The sequence below is a fragment of the Coloeus monedula genome (assembly GCF_965178545.1).
Source record: "Coloeus monedula genome assembly, chromosome: 6".
Lineage (NCBI taxonomy): Eukaryota > Metazoa > Chordata > Aves > Passeriformes > Corvidae > Coloeus > Coloeus monedula.
In genome coordinates this window covers 29,867,549-29,888,914 of record NC_138786.1, presented here as the reverse complement: position 1 = coordinate 29,888,914, position 21,366 = coordinate 29,867,549, and the positions used below count along the sequence as shown (strand labels likewise).

Genomic DNA, 21,366 nt, shown 5'->3' with positions numbered 1-21,366 from the left:
AGCATGTCAATATAGTCAGCTGACAGCCCTGAGCATGAATTGCATTCATCTACACAAGCCAGAGCAGCAATGGACAGCTATTCAGTCAATTACCTTTTTGAAAACTGTGTTCAAAAGCCAATAAAAGAAGGTATAAATGAATTTATGCAACTATAATACCATTAAAGGTAGCACAGGACTCCGTGACTGACAGTGCATTGAGTAGAAATACCAGTCTTGGCTTTAACTGTTTCCTTTGTCTTCTGCTGCATTACGAGGGAAGATGTTCTCACTACCTTAATTTCAGTTAGCTGTATTTACAGACAACAGTGAACCAGCAAGAGTCACCAGTCAAAATAATTAGCAGCAGGATAAGACTCAAAATTTCCAGCACCATTATCAGCTTGTTGGCTTTGCAGAGTCTGTATGTCTCACATACTTTTCTAGTTCCCAAAGCTGTAAAACAGAGATAATCTCTACACTCCTTGCAAAATGCTCTTCAGTCAAAAAAGCACTACAATGGACAAATTTGCCCAGTGTAACCCAAAAGCAACAGTGAAGTCCAGTATGTTCCATCCACTAGTCTAGGCATAAAGAGACAGTAGAAGTTATTCAGGATGCCAAATAAATATAAGTTAGGTTGGCAACATTCTAATGAAGTCAGGATCGAGTTCACTCTCCTGTTAACTGAAGGGGGAAAAGTCATGTCACATATAATAAAAATTAAATATTTTTTTTCATTACAATTTTAGAATCATACAGATACTTAATGTACATGATAAAATATTAAGGCACTGGCATTTGAAGGATACTCAAGCTGGAAAGTTCATATATACCTGCATTATTTTATTGTGAGAGAACTATTCATTTTATTTGCTTCACAATGCAGAGAAAAAAACATTACGTAGTGAACATCATCTATCTAGTTACTTGAATGCTCTCAGCAGATTGATGAAATGATAGTAACTTCTCATTTCTTCCTTTACACCAGAAGTTTAACTTAGGGAGGCAAAAATCATTAACCATACTAGTTAGCCAGCACTTAACACCAAAGCAAACAGCTTAACAGCACTGCTAGCACAACCCCCATTAAAGATCCCACATTGGATTATTCCTTTATATTTCAGTGAGTACACAAAAAAATCCCTACAATGTTGTAATGCAATTATGCATGCATGGAAGACTTGCATGTTCCAAAACAAAATGAAAGATAGGATGTGACATAAGAGCACCATCTGTCACATACACTCAGCAACCTCAATAAACATTTTATGTAAAAAAATGACATAAAATTCTCTTTAATAACATTATTTTTAAAATTCTATTTGTTCACATCTCCATTGGGAAGTATGTTATGCAATCAGTTATAGATGGCATCAGACTGATCCCTTGAACTGCATCTTAGGATGGGAAATACTTGTATTTGTCACCAACTAGAGTGGGTGGTCACTGAGTGCTCGTAACAGCAGAACTTGCAGCAGATCCCTTTTTTAGCTTCCCGCATAATCTAAAGCGGCCAGCTTCACTTCATTGGGTTAACAAAAGAATAAGAAACTGTTTCTCTGGCAGCACCAGCAATTTGCCATATTATAAGGCATCCCTGTTGTTAGAGAAAGCCATTCCTACTACAGCAGCAGTTGTGAAAGAGATTATTACAAAGCCACAAATCCCTAAATTAACCAAATCACAATGTTTAATGCTGGCAACACAGATCATGTGGTGGTAGATGATGTTAGGATACATATACAAAGAAGGAACATGGTAATTTTCTAACCTCTTCTTCAAGACTGCTGCTGCAGAACTCTCCAGCTATTCATCATGAGCTTCAAAACTAGAGCAGTAGTGAATTATTTTAGTTCAGTTTGCAGTGATCACAGCAAAGAGAGTTTTGGGGTTTCTTTTTTAAAAAACTGTCAGATGTGCAGTGCACGACTGGTGAAAGATGGCAATTTGGCAGTCCAGAAGACTGAAATCTCTTTTCTTTTCTCTAAATAAAAGTAGCAGGGCAAATTGCCAGTCCCAGAAAAGACCAAGCAAGTCATCTTAACCTGAAGCGCCCCCCTCTGACAGCTCTAACTCTGAAAAGTTTATTTCCTACAGCCATTCCTGCACTTGGCTCTAACGCTGAAACTGTGGAGAAGAGAGAAAAACAGCGCAAAGTCTTCTCAGAAACTTACTAAATCCTCTCTTCACCTTCAATGGAAGCAAAAGAGAGCCTACCTTTATTCTTGTCTGCAAAAAATGGAAATAACTTAGTTTGCAGCAGAGGTCTCCTTTGGGGGAAAACAGAAACCAAACCCATGCATCCATCAGGAGTTATTTCATTCAAAGGCACATCAAGGAAGCGAATGGTCTGACTTAATGAATATGCTAGAATCACACATTGCAGAAGGCTGAACTGCATTACATTCAAAAATGGATGACATATAGCAGTAGATGACCACATGGATACCATGCTGGCATTCAGGAAGAGCAGCTGGTATAAACTGGAGCCAATTGTAACTGACTGATAAAGCAGAGTGTAGTTTGCACAGCATGTAGAACATGTGCAGAATATTAAACTTGGCCCAAGGTATCAGGTTAATTGGTTCAGTGTAAGAGCATGTTCAAAGCAATGATTTTAAAGATTGCAAATATGAATGGCTACAGGCCAGAGAACAAAAAAAAATCCTGTCCATAACCTTTCAATCTTACTATTCAATGTCTATGAGAAAACAAAACCTTTGTTTGTTAAAATGTCCAGTTCATGATAGGTTTTAAACCAAAGAAAATGCATGTAACAGAAACCAATCTAAGAATAATACAGAAGAGATAGAAAACCATATGTTCCTCAATGTGAGCATGAGCAAAAAAGGGCATTTTCAGCCACAGCATTGTCATTTTGTATTACACACATTGCTTGGGCTGGTCAGACAGCAAGGGAATTTCACTCTGCAGCTGCAGCTCTTCAAAATCCAAGTCTGCTATGGTGGTTAAGCTGCAGTTTCTGAACACCACCTTCATTTTCTCCATAAGCTTCTAAAAACCAAAATTTCAATTCCTTATTAAAATTGTAATTTCCACTACTCACAGATTCAAATCTATCCAAGGTAAACTACAATGAGAAAGTGTTTACATCTTGTGGCAAGCTGGTGTCCTTCTGATGTGTTTATTGCTCAAAACTGCAATAAACTGAGACCTGCATGAAAGAACATAAAAAGAAACCACAATAAGTGTTATTTCCCTCTTGCTAATCCTGGACAGGGAATGAAGATTAAATGTTCTGTAGAATAAGCATGAATCTTACACTTTTACCATCACAATCCCTTGAAGAAGTTGGAGGCCTAGAGCAGGACTAAACACACAGAGTGAAAACAGGCAAGTTTGTACTACTTTTTCTGTGGTGAGGCTCCACAGAGAACCTCAGTTCCCCCAAGTGCCAGATTAGTCCATTCTAACAGCATTAAACAATGCAAATACACTCTTTATGTGTTGAAATGAAACAGAGGGGAAATCTGAAGTATTAAAGAGTGCCTATTTCTTTGTCTCACGTATCTGGAAAACTGTTCTCGAAGATTAAGAACAAAAAATTTAAGGCATTGATTTGAAAGGAAAACTCAGAAGTTTTAAGACTTAACAGTCAACTGAAAGATGGAAGTCAGCTAATTCAGACTGCACAAACTGGAGTCCACAGAAGCCCATTCAGCCTGAACACTCTGGCTTCCGCACCAGCACAAGCAGTTCCAGGGGTGGTTTTGTCTGGAACAGCTCCACACTGTGGATCCAAACACACACAGATGAACAGGAGATGCAGAGCAGAAGCACAGCAGGAGCCAAAGACATATCTCATCATAGGTCTAGAGACCCAACATGTATAATACAGGCTACTGAAGCATAAAAACAGCATTCTGTTATTCACTGATTGGGAGCAACAACTTTTAAATTCTGAAAACAGTTTTGTATTTATTGCTCTTCTAGGCTGCAAATGTAATACTTGTGACTTTTACAGGCAATCACAATTTATCTACAAATATTAGAAGTCAGAATTATCTTCTCATGGGTGAAAGTTAACTTCTATTCATTTCTCAAAAATGTATTAACATCTAAATCAACTGTTCTGCAAATGTCAAATTTTATTGTAAAGTTACATGAAGTAATAGATATTAATAAAAGTCCTGCAATTCAGTATTATGAATTGTTCAAGGCAATAATGTGAAAGACGTTAGCAATAACACTGACATATCTAAAAGTGAAAAATGCTGATTGCAGTAATCCTTCTTCAAACAGTATCAGAAGATAATATAATAACAGTTTCTACTCATAGACACTGATAGCAACAATAAGATCTCAGAATCGTGATTACTCCCAAGAAAAATTTTCCATATTTCCAGTGTTCATAGCCTTTTTTTACAGGCAGGTCCTCCAGAATCTGTGGGGAAAAGTGTGCCTTGTATTTAGCATACCCCAGGACTCCAAATTCAGCAGATTTTTATGAAATGAACTAGAAATGTTGAATTTTAAAAAATCTATGAAATTTTAACCCATTAATCCTGTAAACTTTCACTTTAAGTAGCTCACAGGATAACTAAATATCATTTTATATATCTGCAAAACATTTCTGGGCATCAGTCCTTGCTCCCAGGTGACCCTGACTTCACACCGGTGAACAAAACTAAGCCATGGACATGTAATTTCATGTCCTGATGTCTGGAAAAGTTGTTTTGGTTTTGTTTGTCAAAACAACTGGCTCATTAATGAGAGCCTGAGATGCCACTGACCTTCTCTAATGGTGCCTGGAAGCACTGACCACATTGCTGCAGCATTGTTAGGGCCTTGTTCTAATCTGACCTTTTTTCTTGTCCTGTACATGATACACATTCTTGGTGCCCCCTGATGAAGTGTTTATCAAAGTAAACTTGCACTGTTCAAGGCAGCAGCGTAGATGGCATTGTAGTACAGCCTGTGGTAATGATCACTGGCGGAAATAGATTTTAGGAGCGTATTTATTAATAGAAAAATCTTGCACTACTCCAAGCTACTTGTACCTTCTCCTTTGGCAACACTAGGCATGCCATGTAAAACACCAAAGACAAGATCCAGGAGAAGCAAAGTACATGTAAAAGCAGTCATTACAGGATGAGGGGGAAAAAACCCACAAAACTCCAGAAAAATGAAAGGAAGTCAAAATCTAGAGCAGTAGATATGGAGAATGTTGCAATATAGTGTAAATCTGAAAACCTGCATTACTAGATACACAGCGCAATATACTTATGTTAGGAGTGCAATAAAAATCATCAAATGAACCATAAACTCTATTTTCTTTCTGCTACAATGTCACTTCAGATACTCAGAACATAATTTTTCCCCTGTAACATACTGACAGAACTGGAACTGCATCTATACATTCATTTTGCAGCTTAAAGAGTTAGAAAAATCCTTGCCTTGAATCAGATGGAAACACAACCACAGAGGCAAGTCTTGGAAAGTGGTGTGAGCATATGAAACAATATGGGGGTTTTTAACATGTGTTCTACATTTGTTACTACTTTGCAATTTTGAAATCCAAACTTGTTTCCTTAATGATATAGAGCCATTATTTAAACCTGCCAGAAAAAAAACTTCCAGCAGTCTTCAAACATTCCAAGTGTACCAGAGAAGTGACCTTACATGTTCGGTGTCCCATAAGGAAGGTCTGATGCTGGATGCACCAGCTGCAAGACCAAGGAGGCTTGCTCTCTCAGGATCTTACAGAAACATCACTGCAGCAATAGGACATTGACAGACACATCCCTTTTGGTCAGGTAGAGTTGGTTGTGGAATACAAAGCAGCAGAGACTGAAGCTCTCCTTTTATAATAGAGCCACATATGCTGAAGACTTGTACATTAAGCTCCATGTGATAAGGAAAGAATTCCCATAATCAAAATAGGAAACAGAGATGTCAATATAGGTGACAAGGACTTTTAAGTTACCACAGAGGTAACTTAAAGCCCTCTACTGCAACAGCAAATTTTAGATAAACCTGTAAGGTTGCTGGAGTTCATCCCAGCATCTCCACAGATGTTACCATCTTTAGAAACGCTTTGGGACTACTCACTTGATCACACTCAAGCTGTTGAGACAATCCATACCAGGTTACATCACTCTCTCCTGCATGCTTACACAGAGATACTGTATCTGCAAAGTTTACAAAGTTACAGGAATTTTCACAAATCAAGGTCTCCTGCAGGTTTAAGTGCTACCCCCTGCAGTCTCGTTGGTGCTCACAAAGAAACACTTTTAGCTACTGAGAAAGTATGACTGAAAACTGTGATTTACACGTGTTACTGACTTACACACTTAACTGCTGTCAGTGTGAGGTTCAAAGATCAACCAAGAAAATTCCTTCTCCACTGAAATATTTTAACAGCCCAAGACCAAATGAACAAATAAAGAACTATCAAGATAATTTACACTAAAAAGTAATAAATATTGTAAAGATATATTTGCAGGGGGTGGAGGGGGGTGTGTAATGAGACATTCATCTTTCTTTGAATTAGGATCTCTTTAACCTTGGAGCCTTAGCAATTTTGGCACAGGGATTTTTCATTCAAATATGCAATATAAAAAGGCAAAATATGAAAGCCATTTGATTTTTTTTTTCTGCCAAAAAAGCAAATATGGTACTGATGAAAAGTTCAGCAGTACTGAAGAATAGACCTGCATCAGTCTAGTGAGGAAAAAAATTATGTACAGAATGTAACAATCAACAGAAACCTTTGGTTTCAGTATTATTAACAAATCCAGCAGAACTTAAAGGACTGCAAAGGCAGGCTCCTTCCCATTCTTTACCTAGATCCACTGTCATTTTTGTTGTAATTGATCTTTTAGCACAATCTGTTCAGCTTCAGAGATGCCTTCAGAGTTCCATAGACAGCTGGTAACTGACAATTGCATGAATTTTCCTTTTTCTTACTCCCTGGGAAGCCTTTGGGCAGCAAGACAGAAACATTCTGAAGTATTCACAAGGGAGAATAATTTTAAGGCAGAGAGACATGAAACCCTGGAAAGAAATATAATAGAGTGTTTCTCTATATAATATTGTGTCTGGAGGAAAGAGCTCTGTCGTAACAGGAAGAGAATGCAATTATGCAGTATAAAGTCAAAGAAACCAGTCTTAAAAATTCCGGCTATGACCCATATGGAAAATCCTGCAGAAACAGAGGGGATGGCCAAAAGGCCCGTGATGCTGAAGTGCTGGCTCCAGCACTGAAGCAGAACTGAGACAACCTATGCCACTGCTGCCAGATGATTGTTCAAGCTTGTCTTAAAAACCCTAGTTACATATCAGAGTGCTCTTTCCTAAAAAAGAGCAGTATTTTCCTAACACGTGATCATTTATTTTGGGGGTACTTTCCCAAGTGATGAAGAGAAACCACCACACTCAATGTATGACATACAGAGCTTTGCAGACTTTTCTAAAATAAACGAAGTCAATTCCTTCAAGCATTCCTTAAAAGTGGAAGGTTGGCTTTACCTTTTATGTTGCTTTCCTCTAGACTTTACAGTTCATCATTTCCAGAATGGCACCACAGAGCTGAAAAATTACTCAACTGAGGACTGAGTACACTGGAAGAGTCCTGTTTCAAGTTTTACTCTACTTTTGGCAAGTTCCTCAGTCTTGTTTTTTCACAATATTACAGCCCACATTATTGCTGCAGGAGCCACCTTGCCTCCAAAGATACCTTTTAATTCGACAAGCACGTGGTAACTACATTTTATAGTATCTTTTTAATCCTTTTGAGAACATAAATGATAAGAAGTGTATCTTTACCATACTTCTCTGAAACGCAATTCTCCCAAGGAAGATAATGTAGAAAGTTTTATCAAAATCAGAATCTTGTGTATCAGTTGAATCTCCTCACTTACTACACCAGTTAATCCGATATATTTATTATTAAAAAGCAGTCGTGATTTTTTTTCCTCCACTAGGTCACCACCTCTAAGTATCTATTATTTAATCACATAATATTTTCCTCAGGCCTTCCACAGAAAAATACTGAAACTGAAAAATACTAAACTGTCTGGTCTTCCCTGCTTTTGGAAGAAAAAGAGCAAGCCTCAAATAATTACATAAATAAAAGCACTGTGAGCTAAAACTATATCCAACCTTTAACATCTAAGCACGATGTTAATTAACTGAAGAATACTGTTAGAGCACACAAAAAAAAATTACATGAAAAATCCAAAACCAAAATAAATTTGGTCTAAGCATGAAAGCAGCACCGTTCTGGACAGCCTCTCAGGTATACATGCACGCAGCAGGATATCTAAAGAGCTGTAACACTGTGCTTGATCACTTTAAGAAAGGCATTATAGGCACAGTTTGTGTGCAACAGCAGGGAGTGGAGCTGCTGATGCAAATGATTCGTGCAGTTGTGGTATTATCACACTGTTTTGTTGGTTTGTTTGGTTTAACTGTTTCCATTTCTTAAGAATGCCTTCATCAATATTTCGAGAAAAGATACTTCAGTGTATTCAACTGCATGAATAACTTCCATGAAAGTCCTTACTCTAGAACCTCTGTAATATCCCTTTAAAACAATGGCCTTAAACTTTTTTAACTAACAAGCGTCAATGTCCTTCTTTGGGTCACTCCATTTTTCCAAGGCATGCTTGAGGAAGATGACACTGATTTCTCTAGTAGCATTATAAAAGTGTTGGAATTATCCTTTGCCTTATTTATCCACTTTGAAATTTGCTTACTTTTTGCAAACCAATTGTATATGTGGATAATGAGACATGAATTGCACAAACAGAAACTACACTGGCTTTGATACTGCTTTTGTCTCCCTTCCTGAGTTTTTATCCATAAGTGCATCTGAGTTTTTTTATTTTTCCCCTAATGAACACAGGTATTTAGGACAGGGAAGTGCAATCTAATGTGCACTATCTACAGATGTAACGTGTGTAAGAGAGTCTTATAATTTTCTTTTATTCTTTCGACATTATTGAGCTTTCCTAACCTCGACTACTCTAAAAAGTTATGCCTCACTCACCACTTCGAGCACAGCTGCTACCTATAACCCATCAACTCATTTCACTCAAAATCTTTCCACTTATTTAGATGTACAAATTATCACCAACAGTGCCACTACAGTTTAAAACCCATCGAAAAGCTAAAGAAAGTAAGACAAGAAACACAAGTGGTGCTTTACAGAAAGAAAAAAACAAAACAAAACAAACCACCGGCAAAATGCATTTTCCTAAGCTTCCAGTTAGGAATACCGTTAGGTGTATGCTTTATAACAGCATCCCTGAGCTCCCAAGGCCTCCGGGCAGAGGAGGCACACGGCTCCCGCGGCCCCGCACAGCTCCTGCCGAGGTGGGACCGGAGAGCGCCCACCCGCGAACACGCCTCTGCCTCCGCCTGCCCGCAGAGCTCCGCCCGCCGCTGTGCGGGCCCGCGCTGCCCCCGCCGCGCCGCTCACCAGCAGGGGCACCCCGAAGGTCATCGTGCGGCCCCTCCACAGCCTCCGCAGCTTCTCCATCCCCTGCTCCCGCCCCGCGGGCCCGGCGCCGCCCTCCCGCCTCCGGCCCGGCCCCGGCGCTTCCGGCGGGACGCGGCTCGGCCGCCACGGCGGCAACGCGCCCGGCCACGCTGGTTCCGCTGCGGCCCGGGCGGCGGAGCCGGGCGTTCGCCACGGCTCAGGCCTCTTCCTTCACACGCATCGCTCCGACGCGCACATCCCCCACCCTCACACCCTCACGCTTTCCTTCACAGCTCGTTGACGAACGCAGTTGAGAAGGCTTAGCCACGAGCCGTATCTTTTCATTCTGTAGCCTGCTTTCCTAAGGAAAGAAGATTGCCATCCGTGATCATCTGTTTTTCTGCATTGTTATTCTTTGTCCCAATCAAAATGAACCAAAAAAACCTTTTCAAAACAAAGTTGGCTACAACAGTGCTAGTGGACAGCCTTATTCTGATATTTAGAGCCAATAGTCCTTAATACCTTCTAGGAATTAAGTGTGCTGTGTCATCCATCCCAACACGTCTCAGCTACAGCCACATGCATGGTGGTGGAGTGCTGACCTGCTACAGACAAGAGCACCCATTCTTCAGGCATAGGCTGCTGTTTTTATATATTACTGTAGCCAGAGGTTCTGCCCTGTTCCGGTAGCCTGTGGCAATGGCAGAGTGGAGATAGGAGAATGTCAGGTCCTCTTTTACATACTTCTGAGTCACTTGACAGCCCTTTCACCTTCCAAGTCATTGCTGATGGCAAGCAGGGCAGGGACAAAGTGGAACAAGGCACTGCTGCCTCAACTCAAAGAGTAATTTAAAAACATTTGAAAATGGAATACTGATGATCCCTTCCCTTGGTCTTCTCCATTGATCAAGGAAGTGGTGGGGGTACTTAATAAAGTTTTCTGAATATGTTAGTAAGATAGCACATATATACAAACTAAAATGAGAAGAAAATCAAACACATATAATAAGAAGATAAGCTAATATTATTGCAATCCAGTGTCCACTAACTTGTTCTGAGAGCCTTACCTGTCTAGAGATGCATAAACAGAACTGAAGAATAAAAAAAATAACATAGCAGGAAATGACTGTTTCTTGAGTACCTCAGTAACTCAAAGGCAACATGGGTCTGAATTCCAGAGATAAAAGCTCTCAGCTGGGAGCAGTGAGAGCAAGAGAACAGGTCTGATGGGGATGGGATGAGCTGGGCTGAGCCTGAGGGATGAACTCATCAGAGTCCAGGCTCAGTGCTGGGAAAGCAGCTCACCCAGGGCCTCTGAAAGTACAACTGTCCCTCCTAAGAGTTTGAGAAAAACAGGCCTCAAATCACAGACTTGTGAAGAGGAAAGCAACTGACCAAAAAGAAATCAGTAAGAATAATGTCATGAAATTCAGGAAGTTGCTACTATAGATAAAGTCATGCTGAGCAAAGAGGTTATTACTTACTCCCCTCCTCTCATGCTTCCCCTGGAAACAGTTTGGTTTGTACCTCTAATATTCCAGTGTTAGGTTAACCTCACCTCCAGCCTTACTGCCCCACCTGAATACTATTAGGTCACTGCTAGAGACATAACTCACAGCTGCTGATGCCTATGTGCAGAATTGGTGCCCTCTCATCCCAACTTTTATAAGATCACCAAAAGTCTTGGCTGTAAGAAGAAGGGTTAAGAGTTTGTTCCACTGCTATGGGGTGCTCTTGTTAAGATTCATAAGGTATTCTTTTGTTTTCATTGATAACTGCTGCTGTTGGTATCTAAAATTTTCCACATGGTCTTATGCAGAGAAAGCAGCAAGAGAAAGCAAATGTGTAACTAAGTACAAATATAATCTAATTATATAATAACAATAATTTTGTAGTAATTGGAAGGATAATAAAAATGCCTAAAACAAACACACTGTGCCAGAGGTGAACAGTAAATTAGGATTTTAAAATGTCTTCATGTTTAATAATCTAAAATGCTATTAAATTACAGAGGTAAAGCCGTCATCAGTATATATTTTATTTCCACAGTGTTGCTTTGTTCTTTTCATAATTGGTTGATCAGTAACCTTGAACAGAGAAGGGTGAGGAGAAACAGTTTTGAAGATTGGAATATATTATGGGTTTGATTTACAGCAGAGGTTTGATGCCTCCTTGATGTGACCCCTACTGTGATAAACAGATAGACAAACATAAAAGTGGGTAAACAAACATCTGGGGGTTTTATGACATTCACAGCTTGCCCCAAATGTTGTTCCAAATACTTCAAGCATATATTTATGTCCCCAAGTAGGCTAAATGTGGTTTTCTTGTCCAGGTTACCACACAGCCAGTTAAGCATTTTTTACTTTGTGAAGTACTGTGAGAGGGTTTTCTGTGTGAAATGTGCCTGTGGAGCCCTAGTATGTGAAATGTGCCTCTGAAGCCCATCTCCTAGATGTATACATGGTGCTTTATGTGGAGGTCAAGTGCAGAGCAGAAACAAAAGGATGATGGCTGGCTGGCTTTTGTCACAACAACGGGAACTAGGTGTTTCTGACTGCAGTTTCCCTGGCCTGGACAAAAGCTCTGGGAAAGCCTCTTCTCACTTTCCCCCTGAGAAGGACCTTTAAAATTCACTGCACATAATGTGCTGCTGGCTGTTGGCAGAAACCCTGGGAACTTCAGACAAATGAAGCTTGCAATGCTGCAATGGTTTAGGCTGCAATGACCACGACTGCAGGGGAATACAGAGTGAAACAGTACATTATGTAACATGATTTCTGGGCAGTGGCATGGAGATCAGGATGGAAATCTTAAACATCCCTGGACAAGCCAGACTAATCAAGATTGGTATTGGACTGGTTACCAGAAGCTGCAGAATTACTCACAATGCAGCATTGGCTGTGGGCAGCCAAGGTTAAGAAGGAACATGACTTTAGTTCAGTACAGAACTTGCAGCGGTTTGTACAGAGGATGAAAATGAGAGGCATATTGTAAAGGTTTTGTTGCCTAAACACACATCACTTCAGGAGGCAGTGGAGTGAGGCTGTCCTGTGAGTTACATTTCCATCTAGTAGATCTCTCCAGAGCCTCCTGCTTCACTCAGGACATGCACATACAACAAACCATTAAACGTTGTCTATGCAGACATGATGTACATCATAGCCGAGACCCTCAGCTCTGACAGCACACTCTCCTGTATACCTGAGCTAAAGAAACAGCTGGTTGGACTTAGCACATGTTTATGACCCAAAAAAAGGAAACAACCTCCATCTTAAGGGCTTGTAGTTCTCTCTGGGTGCAGGCTGGAAGTCCTGACTTGGTAGTAGCTGTTGAGAACAGCATTTCTGAAATGGCAACTCCCTCTCAACACAGTGCCTGTTCCTTTTTCATACTCCTTTGTCTAGCCAAGAGAAGTTGCAAGGGAGAGGGGGGGCCTGGATTTCCCCTTTGATTCGTTCCTACACCTTCTGACTAGAATTCCTAGTGAGGTAATTGACTGGAAGAGTTAGTGTACTTGTCCTTTCCTCATCCTGTGCTTTCTCATCAGCTGTCAGAATTAGCATAAATACATCCAAGGACCAGATTATTGTCAAGAGCCAGCTTGGAGAGGCCAGTGAGCCAGCTGTGCCCATTTTTCATTCAACTGAAATAGAGCACACAGCGGAAGGCACCATGGTGGCCCATGCATTGGAATGGTCATCTGTGCTTTCCAGATGTGGCCCTAAGTTTCCCCCTTCCACCTCCAGAAAGGGAGGAGAAAGGAACAGGTTGACATTCTTTGGGTTCACCATTTGTTTTTTACCTTCTTGGGTTGGCTCGAAAATAGGCCAGGGAAGGATGGCTCTGAAGCCATATTTTATGTCTGTGAGTGCAGGAGGAAAATCTGCAGGAAATACTGACCTTCCAAACAGATTCACTCTCCTCTTTCTTGTGCTCAGGAAGGCCATTTTCCCAAATACAGCCAGCAAATTCCAGCTAGGAGAGAGATTTCCCCAGGGAATCTGGGGGAAAAAAAGGAAACCAGGAACACTGCCTAGAATTAGGAGAACTGAGAGGGGTCTGTGCCAAAAAGCACCAATAGGGTCAAGAGTCATCTCTGCATCTACTTAGTAGCTGCCTCTAATCACCACAGCCCCATCCTCTTTTTGACCCCAAAGAAAAGCCACTGTGACACATTCATTTTCTAGGTTCTTTGTTATTATTTTCAAGAGCAGGACAATCATTCAAGCTCTTAAATTTGAGTACTGAAAACCGGTGGTTGTAGAACAGGAGCACCTTTCATTTGTCCTTCACATGAGTTAGAAACCTGATAATTACAAAAGGGATGGATCTGAGTAGAGTTTGTTGCTGGTCTAAGAGATGAGAAGGTTGAGTTCTGGCTCTGGTTCCTTCACTGGGTGTGGGCAGGTGATTTGTCATAGGGGATGGGAAAACCCAGCCAAAACAGTGAAGAGGCTGCTGGGCTTAAATGGGTAGAGGGAGAGATAAAAAGATAAAACAGTTCCAGAGAAGGAAGATCACAGTATGTGCACTCTGCCCATACACATGCTCTCATGCCTGAGAGAGTCAGCAGTTCCCCATAGATCAAGGATCATGAAGGCCCTGGGAAGAGAATGCAGTTTAGTCGCCACAATCCTCAGTTCCATGTTGGAACTCACAGTCATTTTGCCAAGCAAATGTAGTGGCAGTCCTTGGAAAACCGGCTGAAGTAGAAAGGGTCTTCCCTCCCCTGTGTTGTCTGTTGAAGAGAGAAACCAGTGTGTGCAAAAGGGTGTGAGAAATAAACAGAACAAGAGAGCAGGGATATTTGGGGAAAACTGGGCAGTTTAGACCCGGGTATGTCTACAGGTTCGCGATGTGCCTGAGGCTGAGGGGGCTGCAGAGGTGGAGGGGGACTCCTCATCCATTGTGTCCCCTTGTTCCTCCTTGTGGAGGCCAAGGCTGATGTGGCTCTGCAGGGCTGCTGGGGTCAGCCATTCCTTGGGGAGGCAGCTCTGGAGGAAGGGGATGCACGAGCTGAAGTAGGCCAGGCGGTTCACCCAGCGGGGGATCTCTTTCCCACATAATATCTGTGGAGTAAACCAAAAAGGAGCATGGTTAATAGTACCAAAACATGTGTAGAGGCAATGTCATTCCCATCTGCACGACCACCTCAACAGGGTGAATTCCCTGTTGCTCAGAACAGAAAGGAGCATCTCCTACAGTCAGAAACAGCTGTAATTGCCAATGTCCACACAACTGCCCGACCTGCACAGGGACCCCTGCCAGCCAGAGCCCTTGTCAGCATCACAACAGAGACCAGGAAAGACAGCTCATGGCCCTCAATGGCATTGGTGACTCTGTTCTCCAGGCAGGCCATGGGTAAAAGGATAGGCCTGCTGGGGCTTCTCAACCAAAATAATGACATTCCTTTTCCAAGTAGCTCAAAAAGTTTGGAAAAATATTTAGGCTGTTGCCGGCCAGACCTTGAGGAGCCCAGAAGCTGAGTATGGCTAGGTAGATGGAGATGCCTGAGCAGCTGTTCTTGCTGCTCCTTGGGCTGACAACAGTGGATCAGTCAAATTACAGTAGCTGGGGGTCCTTTCCCTATCCTACTATACCACCCTTTAATTTCTCCTCATATGGTATTTCCTAATATGGGAAAAAAACCAACAAAAAACTCCCAACCTAGGTTCTTAGTAGCCCTGTTCCATTACAGATGCTCCTGGCACTGATTTGGATTACTCTCTGCTAGCACAGAGAGTGTTTTCCAAGGTCATATCAAATTCAGTGCAATGAAACAACTTGCTGCATACTGCAGACCCTTTCTTCTGTAGCATTTTACCACCCAGACATACAGGTGCCAGATTTTAGTAGCTGTATCTGGCTGAGACCACATAAAGAATGCTTCCCTTTACGTTTTACTATATACCTTACCAGATGCAGAAGAGACACACATGGAACTGACCAGCAGGCATGCCTTAAGAGCCTCTCTTTAGTAAACATACTGCCTGTGTGTAGAGCCCTACACCAGTATACTAGAGCCTAAAGTCCGTAGCAGGTTCAGTAGTCATCATACCTGAATTCTCCTTCCCTCCCTGTGTTGTTTCCCATGGAGCAAGAGAGACAGAGAGGAAACTCCATCCCGCAGACCTTGCCCCACAATTTACATGAATTAGTAGTTCCAGGTTGTCCATACTGTACCTTTTGCCAATATTAAATTCCTCTGCTCTTCCTCCCACCTTCTTTCTGACTAAAACTACACTTAATTTAATACTAAGTACTGCAAAAACTAAAATGGTGTTTGTCTGGAGTCCACTAAGATGATTTGGTGAGAAGTCTTTTATTGGCAAGGTAATAAGAGGATTTAGAGGGCTTGGAGGTTTCAAGAAGTTTTCAGGGAGAATGGAACATTTTCTAGAGGACGGGCTGTGCCATGTTACAGCTGTTACGGCTGACGAGCAGCTGGTCCTTCATGCATATGGCCTGGGCAGAATGCTCTAAGCCCCAGTCCAGCAGTCACCTTGAGCATAAGGGAATTAGCTTGCTCCAGCACTGTGGAGTTTCCAATGAGGTGTGGAGAAGGCAGCAAACCTGTGACTGTGCTAATTTGACTATGGAACTCACTTCATTTTGACACGCATTGTTTAAAAATCAATGTGTGAAATTGGAGACAGAATCATTAGGTATCAGAGAATGAGCAGAGCCATTTAGCTGCTAAAATTACTTGCAAGCATAGACTGTTCTTCACCTAATACACTCCAAGGACTTTTATTTCAGTTCTTACCAATGCTGTATTCCACTTAACCTTAGACACAGCTATATGAATCTGTATTTTTGAAATTTTTAATCTGGGGACAATTACTTTGTTAACAACTTTTTATCTCCATCCAGATTCCCTGGTTTCCATTGCTAGAGCTGTTGTCTGAGTCTATAAGTGGATAACCTCTCCACATATGCTTAAGACTCATTCATAGAAAATTTGCTGATCCATTTGGATTTTCTCATCAGACATATCAGACAATTTTCCCAAGAATGCTGTTGAAGTTTAAAACTGTATTCCATGTGTTCTACTCAAACATTTTGACCTACACTACACTACTTTGACCTGAGACAAAGTCACAAATTGCACTACAATTTCCCTCAGATTTTGTAGCATTCCTCTTTCTTCCTCTTCAGGAATTTAGGCAACATATTGCCGGTATAGAAGATGCCTCAGTTTAGGCTCCTTGTGACATATGCATGCATGTGAGTTTAGTTCTCAAGTAGTTTAAAGTTTTAATAAAGTCTTCCTCCCAGATATTAATAGAACAACTAAACCAGGGTATGATTCTTTGGAAAATTAGCTGAAACAACAGAACAGCATACAGTAAGATGGCCTGAAATGGAAATGTTTTTAAGAGTTGGGTCTATTTTCTAAGCAGATCCCCTAGCAACTGAAATAGCATTTCCCAATGTGGAAGCAATGCTGAGATGTTTGCCTTTTTTTTATAGGAGCTTCTTCACCCAGAATGAATCAATAAGGCAAGGAAGAGCCAGAAAAAGAATGAAGATGTGTGGGCATCAGGCCATCAAGCTACAAAGAGCAGTTTATGAAGCTCAAGAATAATGATGAAGGTTTCCCTTACCTCAGTCTTGCTTGTCATGTCACCTCTTGTCCATATGGCCTCGTTACTATTCCACAGCAGAACACAACGTTCAATAGGAGCAAAAGAGCAATGGCAGGGAATGCTACCAACACTACAGTCTGCTTCTGTGTTTTTTACTCCTTGCCATAAAGCATATTGTGCTGGAGCATCCAGCAGTGCTTAGCTAATGGAGAAACATCAAATAAACCTGGCTGCCCTGGGATTAAGCCAACTGAGTTTAAATAAAACAGCACAAGCAAAATGAAGTGGGTGTTTTCCAACTGCATATGAAGTCACAGAAAAATCCATATACTGCAGCTCTTAAGAGAAATTCTCCACTGAAAACCACTCACTGCAACGATAAACTCACTGAATGATGTTACCACCCATTGCTTCCATCAGCAGAACCCTTTTTCAGATGGTTTTAGAGTTCAAGATTTCACATGGGGTTTTTTTGCTTCCTTACCAAACAAGTGGGGTTTTCTCTTTTGAAGGAGATGAATTTTTCTGTGCTAGGTCATGTGCTAACTCTGACAGGAGATGTAAATAAATAATAAACTGTTACAGGTCAGAAATCGCAGCAAGCACAACTTCTGATTGCCTGAGACCAGTTCTCGCTTCAGGGACTTGGGCGAAGGCTGCACATACTTGCAGCTTCCACTGAGCGGCACCTGCTGACAGAAAGCCAAATCTCCCATAGCTGCAGCTTCTTCTGGGGACTCTGAGTAAGAACTCTGAATGACCCGGCCGGCACCTGCAGAGTCAAGTGGAAACAGCCGTTCAGCCGTCCATGGCTGAAGCCAAATGGGCAGGAGAAATGGGACCTGACAGTTTGGGTGCTTTTTCTAGGCAACTGTCAAATCCACACCAGGATTTCAACTCATCAAGAAACAACTAATTTGGGATACAAAAATATCCTCCCAGCATCTTAAGCTGTATCATTTTGCACTAAACAGTCACTGGTTAGAATGTACAAACGGCCCTGCACCTTCTCCCCTCCCCTAAGTGTCCTAGGAGCTACATGTCCCTGCTGGGCAAAGCTTCAACACTTCCCTGTAAAGCTTTGTGGTGGGCAGGGGAGCAGCCAGGCAGCTGGGAAACATGGGCTGAAATGCCATCCAACAATGGAAGATGCTGAGTCTCCTGCCTTCTAGAAGACAATGTTATAGATGTGCTGTGTTTTAAGAAGGCTTTGGTTCTATGGGCATATGCCAGACATTATCTGAGATAGTCCAACAGGCTGAGCCCCTTTCAAAAAGAAGACAAGGGCTGATCACTTGTCGATCCTAAGAGAAGGCTCTCAAATGTAATAGGTTCTGTGTTGTGCTGGATGATGCAATTGGGGCAATTCAAGCCATGCACAGAAGTATAACTCAAGGCACTGAAGATATTTTTTTTAAGTGAGCCCTCCCAGAGGCACCAATCCATGAAAATCAAGATGAGCAGAGACAACATAACATTCCTCAAACAATACAAGCTAATTACTTCAATTCTTATCTTCAAACTGAGGCTTGGAGAGTTCAGCACTGAACATCTGCTGAACCACCCACTGCCTCTTCCACTTAGCAGCCTTGCTAAAGATGAGGTGGCATCCACGTGGGACACGTATGATTTGAGCTACTGTATAGTATTTCCCTCGGTGTTTCTTAGAGAATGCAGAGGGTTTTTATTGGCACCTGAGGAGTCTAACACACACCTCAGAGCAATTTAACAGCAAAGGCTGTAGAGCTCAAGGGGAATCATTACAGTATTTGTATAAGATGGTTCCTACAAGGCCTACATAATACAGCATAGATTATGTTTATCAGAATTTCAGAATAAGGCCATTAGATACAAACCAGCACATCTGCCCAGGCAAGAGCAGCCAAAACACATCCATAGAAAGAGAAAATGGCAATTCAATCTATGTAGTTCTTTGACACATCCAGAATAAAACAGGGACCCAATGCAAAGGGACATCTTTTTTGCCACCTCACAAAAACTAACCTGGTAGCATAATTACCCAGTGCTGGCAGAGCTAAGGGAGTTTGAGTGCATCAAGGAACATCCCTATAGCTCTGCACCCCTAATCAGCTGCTGCACATAGTGTGTACACTGAAAATAACATTTCTGAAAGAGAATGGACGTAACCACCTTCACAACACACCTGAAGGTACAGTCTCACCTTGGTGGAGTTGGCATGCTAGGATCAATTGCTTGAAACAGATTTATAGTATACTTACTGTGTAAAAATTACAGTTTCTACTCTGGGGAATTTAACTAGCCTGTGGGGATCAACAGAATAGATGAAGTGCCACTGGGCTGTGAAGCTGCATGCAGCACACGTTCAGCAGAGCCAGGAATGGCCTGTGACTTACAGAGGAAAGGGTATAGCTGAGAAACTGTAGATGAGGATAAATGAGCTCAGTAATGAGGCTGTGTTCTGGGAGGTAGGAACCTGAGTCAAAGGCAGGAAGGTAGCAGCCAAGTCAAAGGAATTCTAAATGATTTTAAGCAACTGCCTGAAATGCCCCCATTCTCCTATGCAATCCTTTTTTGTTTTGCAAGGGGCAAGACACTGCAACTCCTATGGGTCTTCTCCAGGATTGTGGGTGTTGTAAAGTAGAGGTAGCACCTGCACTGTCTGTCTGACACTAGGCCAGGAGGGAGGGAAAAAGGAAAGCATTGAACGAAGGGACTAATACCCATGGTTTTCTCCCCTTATGATGCTAGTTGGAAATGTGTCAGTGACCTCTGTGGATGTGTGGTAGAAGGGCAGAGTTGCCTTTCTGCAGCAGTCTGCATGCAGAGGTGGTGGGGTAGGCAGCTCTGGGTCAAATGAGACAGATGGCTCATGGCACCTCAGCACTCACAGGACTGTTCCAGCTTCGCTGGCCCAGCCACCAGTGCAAATGTAACACCTTGTTGAACCACATTCAGAGTTGAATTCTGAGTGGCATCACTAATTAGTATGTACCAACACTGGAGCATGGCAATGCCCTCTGAGCATGAAGGTCTTTGTAAGGAGCACTTATAAGCACAGCCAACAGCTGCGGGATGATAGGGTAGGTAGCAAGTGGTCTCATAATGGATGACCATTTGGGGAAAATTGAGTATAATTAAGTCTGGGCTTGTTAATGGCATTTAAAATAAAGAATATCCCACCAAATGAATGAACAACTGCAATTTATTCCTATTATCATGATGGCACGAAGAGGAATTGCCTTCTCCTAGCAGATGCTGTTTCAAGACCAGTGGCTGAGAACAGCTGTTGCTTAACAAGGTTGTCCTTTGAAGTGTTATGGACATGCTCAGCATGACCAGGCCAACCCATATGCATAGAGGAGAAGACATTCAGAGTGTCTATTTTTCCTGCATAGCTAACTAGAAAAATCTTGTGTTTCAGTCTCAAGCCTTGTTTCCTAACATTAGTGAGGAGCAGATTGCTGCAGATGGAGATACAATGAGAAGGGAGAATACAAGAACTCGTAGGAATGGGGAAAGACCTTCTGTCTGGCAGCATTGGCACAACTCCTAAGCAAAAGGTTCCAGTCTCAAAGCCTATCAACATAGTCAAACAGTTCATTACACTCGTCACACTTTTCATTTAGCATCAGGCAGTGGTGAAAAGGACAGGGATATTTTTTGCCACCTTCATTTGTGGAAAGGAGGCACTGTTCCCTGGCATTTGCACACACACAGACTCAAAGGCTCCATGAGGGTGTGACCAGGAATGAACTCCCCAGACAGTGTGAACTAACTTAGCTCCAAGATATTATGCTCATTTATAACAGATAAGGAAACAGAGGTTTCAGTTTGGTAAGACAGATGCAAAAAGCAGATAAAATAAAATAGATGGATAAACCCACCACATTTACACCAGCCCCAGAGAGCTCAAGTTATTTTTCTTTTGTAAATTTCCTCTAAAAATATCTTCACTTATAATCTTTTTTTTTTTTTTTTTTTTGCTATATAGATCACATTATAGTTAAAACCTAAAATAGCCACAGACAAAATCAGCCCTTTTTCAAAAAATTGAAATGATATGCTAAAAACTTGCCATTTAGGGGGGGTTGATTTCTGTTTCAAATTACCTGCCAACTCATATTATTCTCCTGCACAAGTAGATATGGGGAAAGAAGATGAACTGAGAGCTGAAAAGTGCATATAAAAAATTATCCCAGTAATAATTTTTGTTGGACTATTCAGGATAGCAAGGCTAGAGAGGTTAACAGTGGGGAAAAAATTATATTTTTATAGAAGCCTTCATTCTAAGGAATTCCCAAAGACTTCATAAATTTCAACTTATACACAACCTACACCTAAAAACGTCATTTTACCACTGCAGAG

General features: G+C 41.6%; 2 protein-coding genes across 2 annotated transcripts in view; both read right to left on the bottom strand.

Annotated features, from left to right (window-relative positions):
* The window catches only part of COX16 (cytochrome c oxidase assembly factor COX16), a 45,137-nt gene extending 35,623 nt beyond the window's left edge, over window positions 1–9,514 (bottom strand). The window contains exon 1 of the mRNA XM_082284102.1: window positions 9,428–9,514. Coding sequence (XP_082140228.1) covers window positions 9,428–9,487 — 60 coding nt within the window. The 5' untranslated portion in view covers window positions 9,488–9,514. The remainder of the gene's footprint in view (window positions 1–9,427) is intronic.
* Window positions 9,515–14,256: 4,742 nt separating this feature from the next.
* Window positions 14,257–21,366, bottom strand: part of LOC309574429 (deubiquitinase DESI2-like) — a gene marked incomplete at its 3' end in the record, with an annotated part of 74,921 nt that continues 67,811 nt past the window's right edge. The window contains exon 5 of the mRNA XM_082284100.1: window positions 14,257–14,499. Within this exon, the coding sequence (XP_082140226.1) occupies window positions 14,257–14,499 (243 nt within the window). The remainder of the gene's footprint in view (window positions 14,500–21,366) is intronic.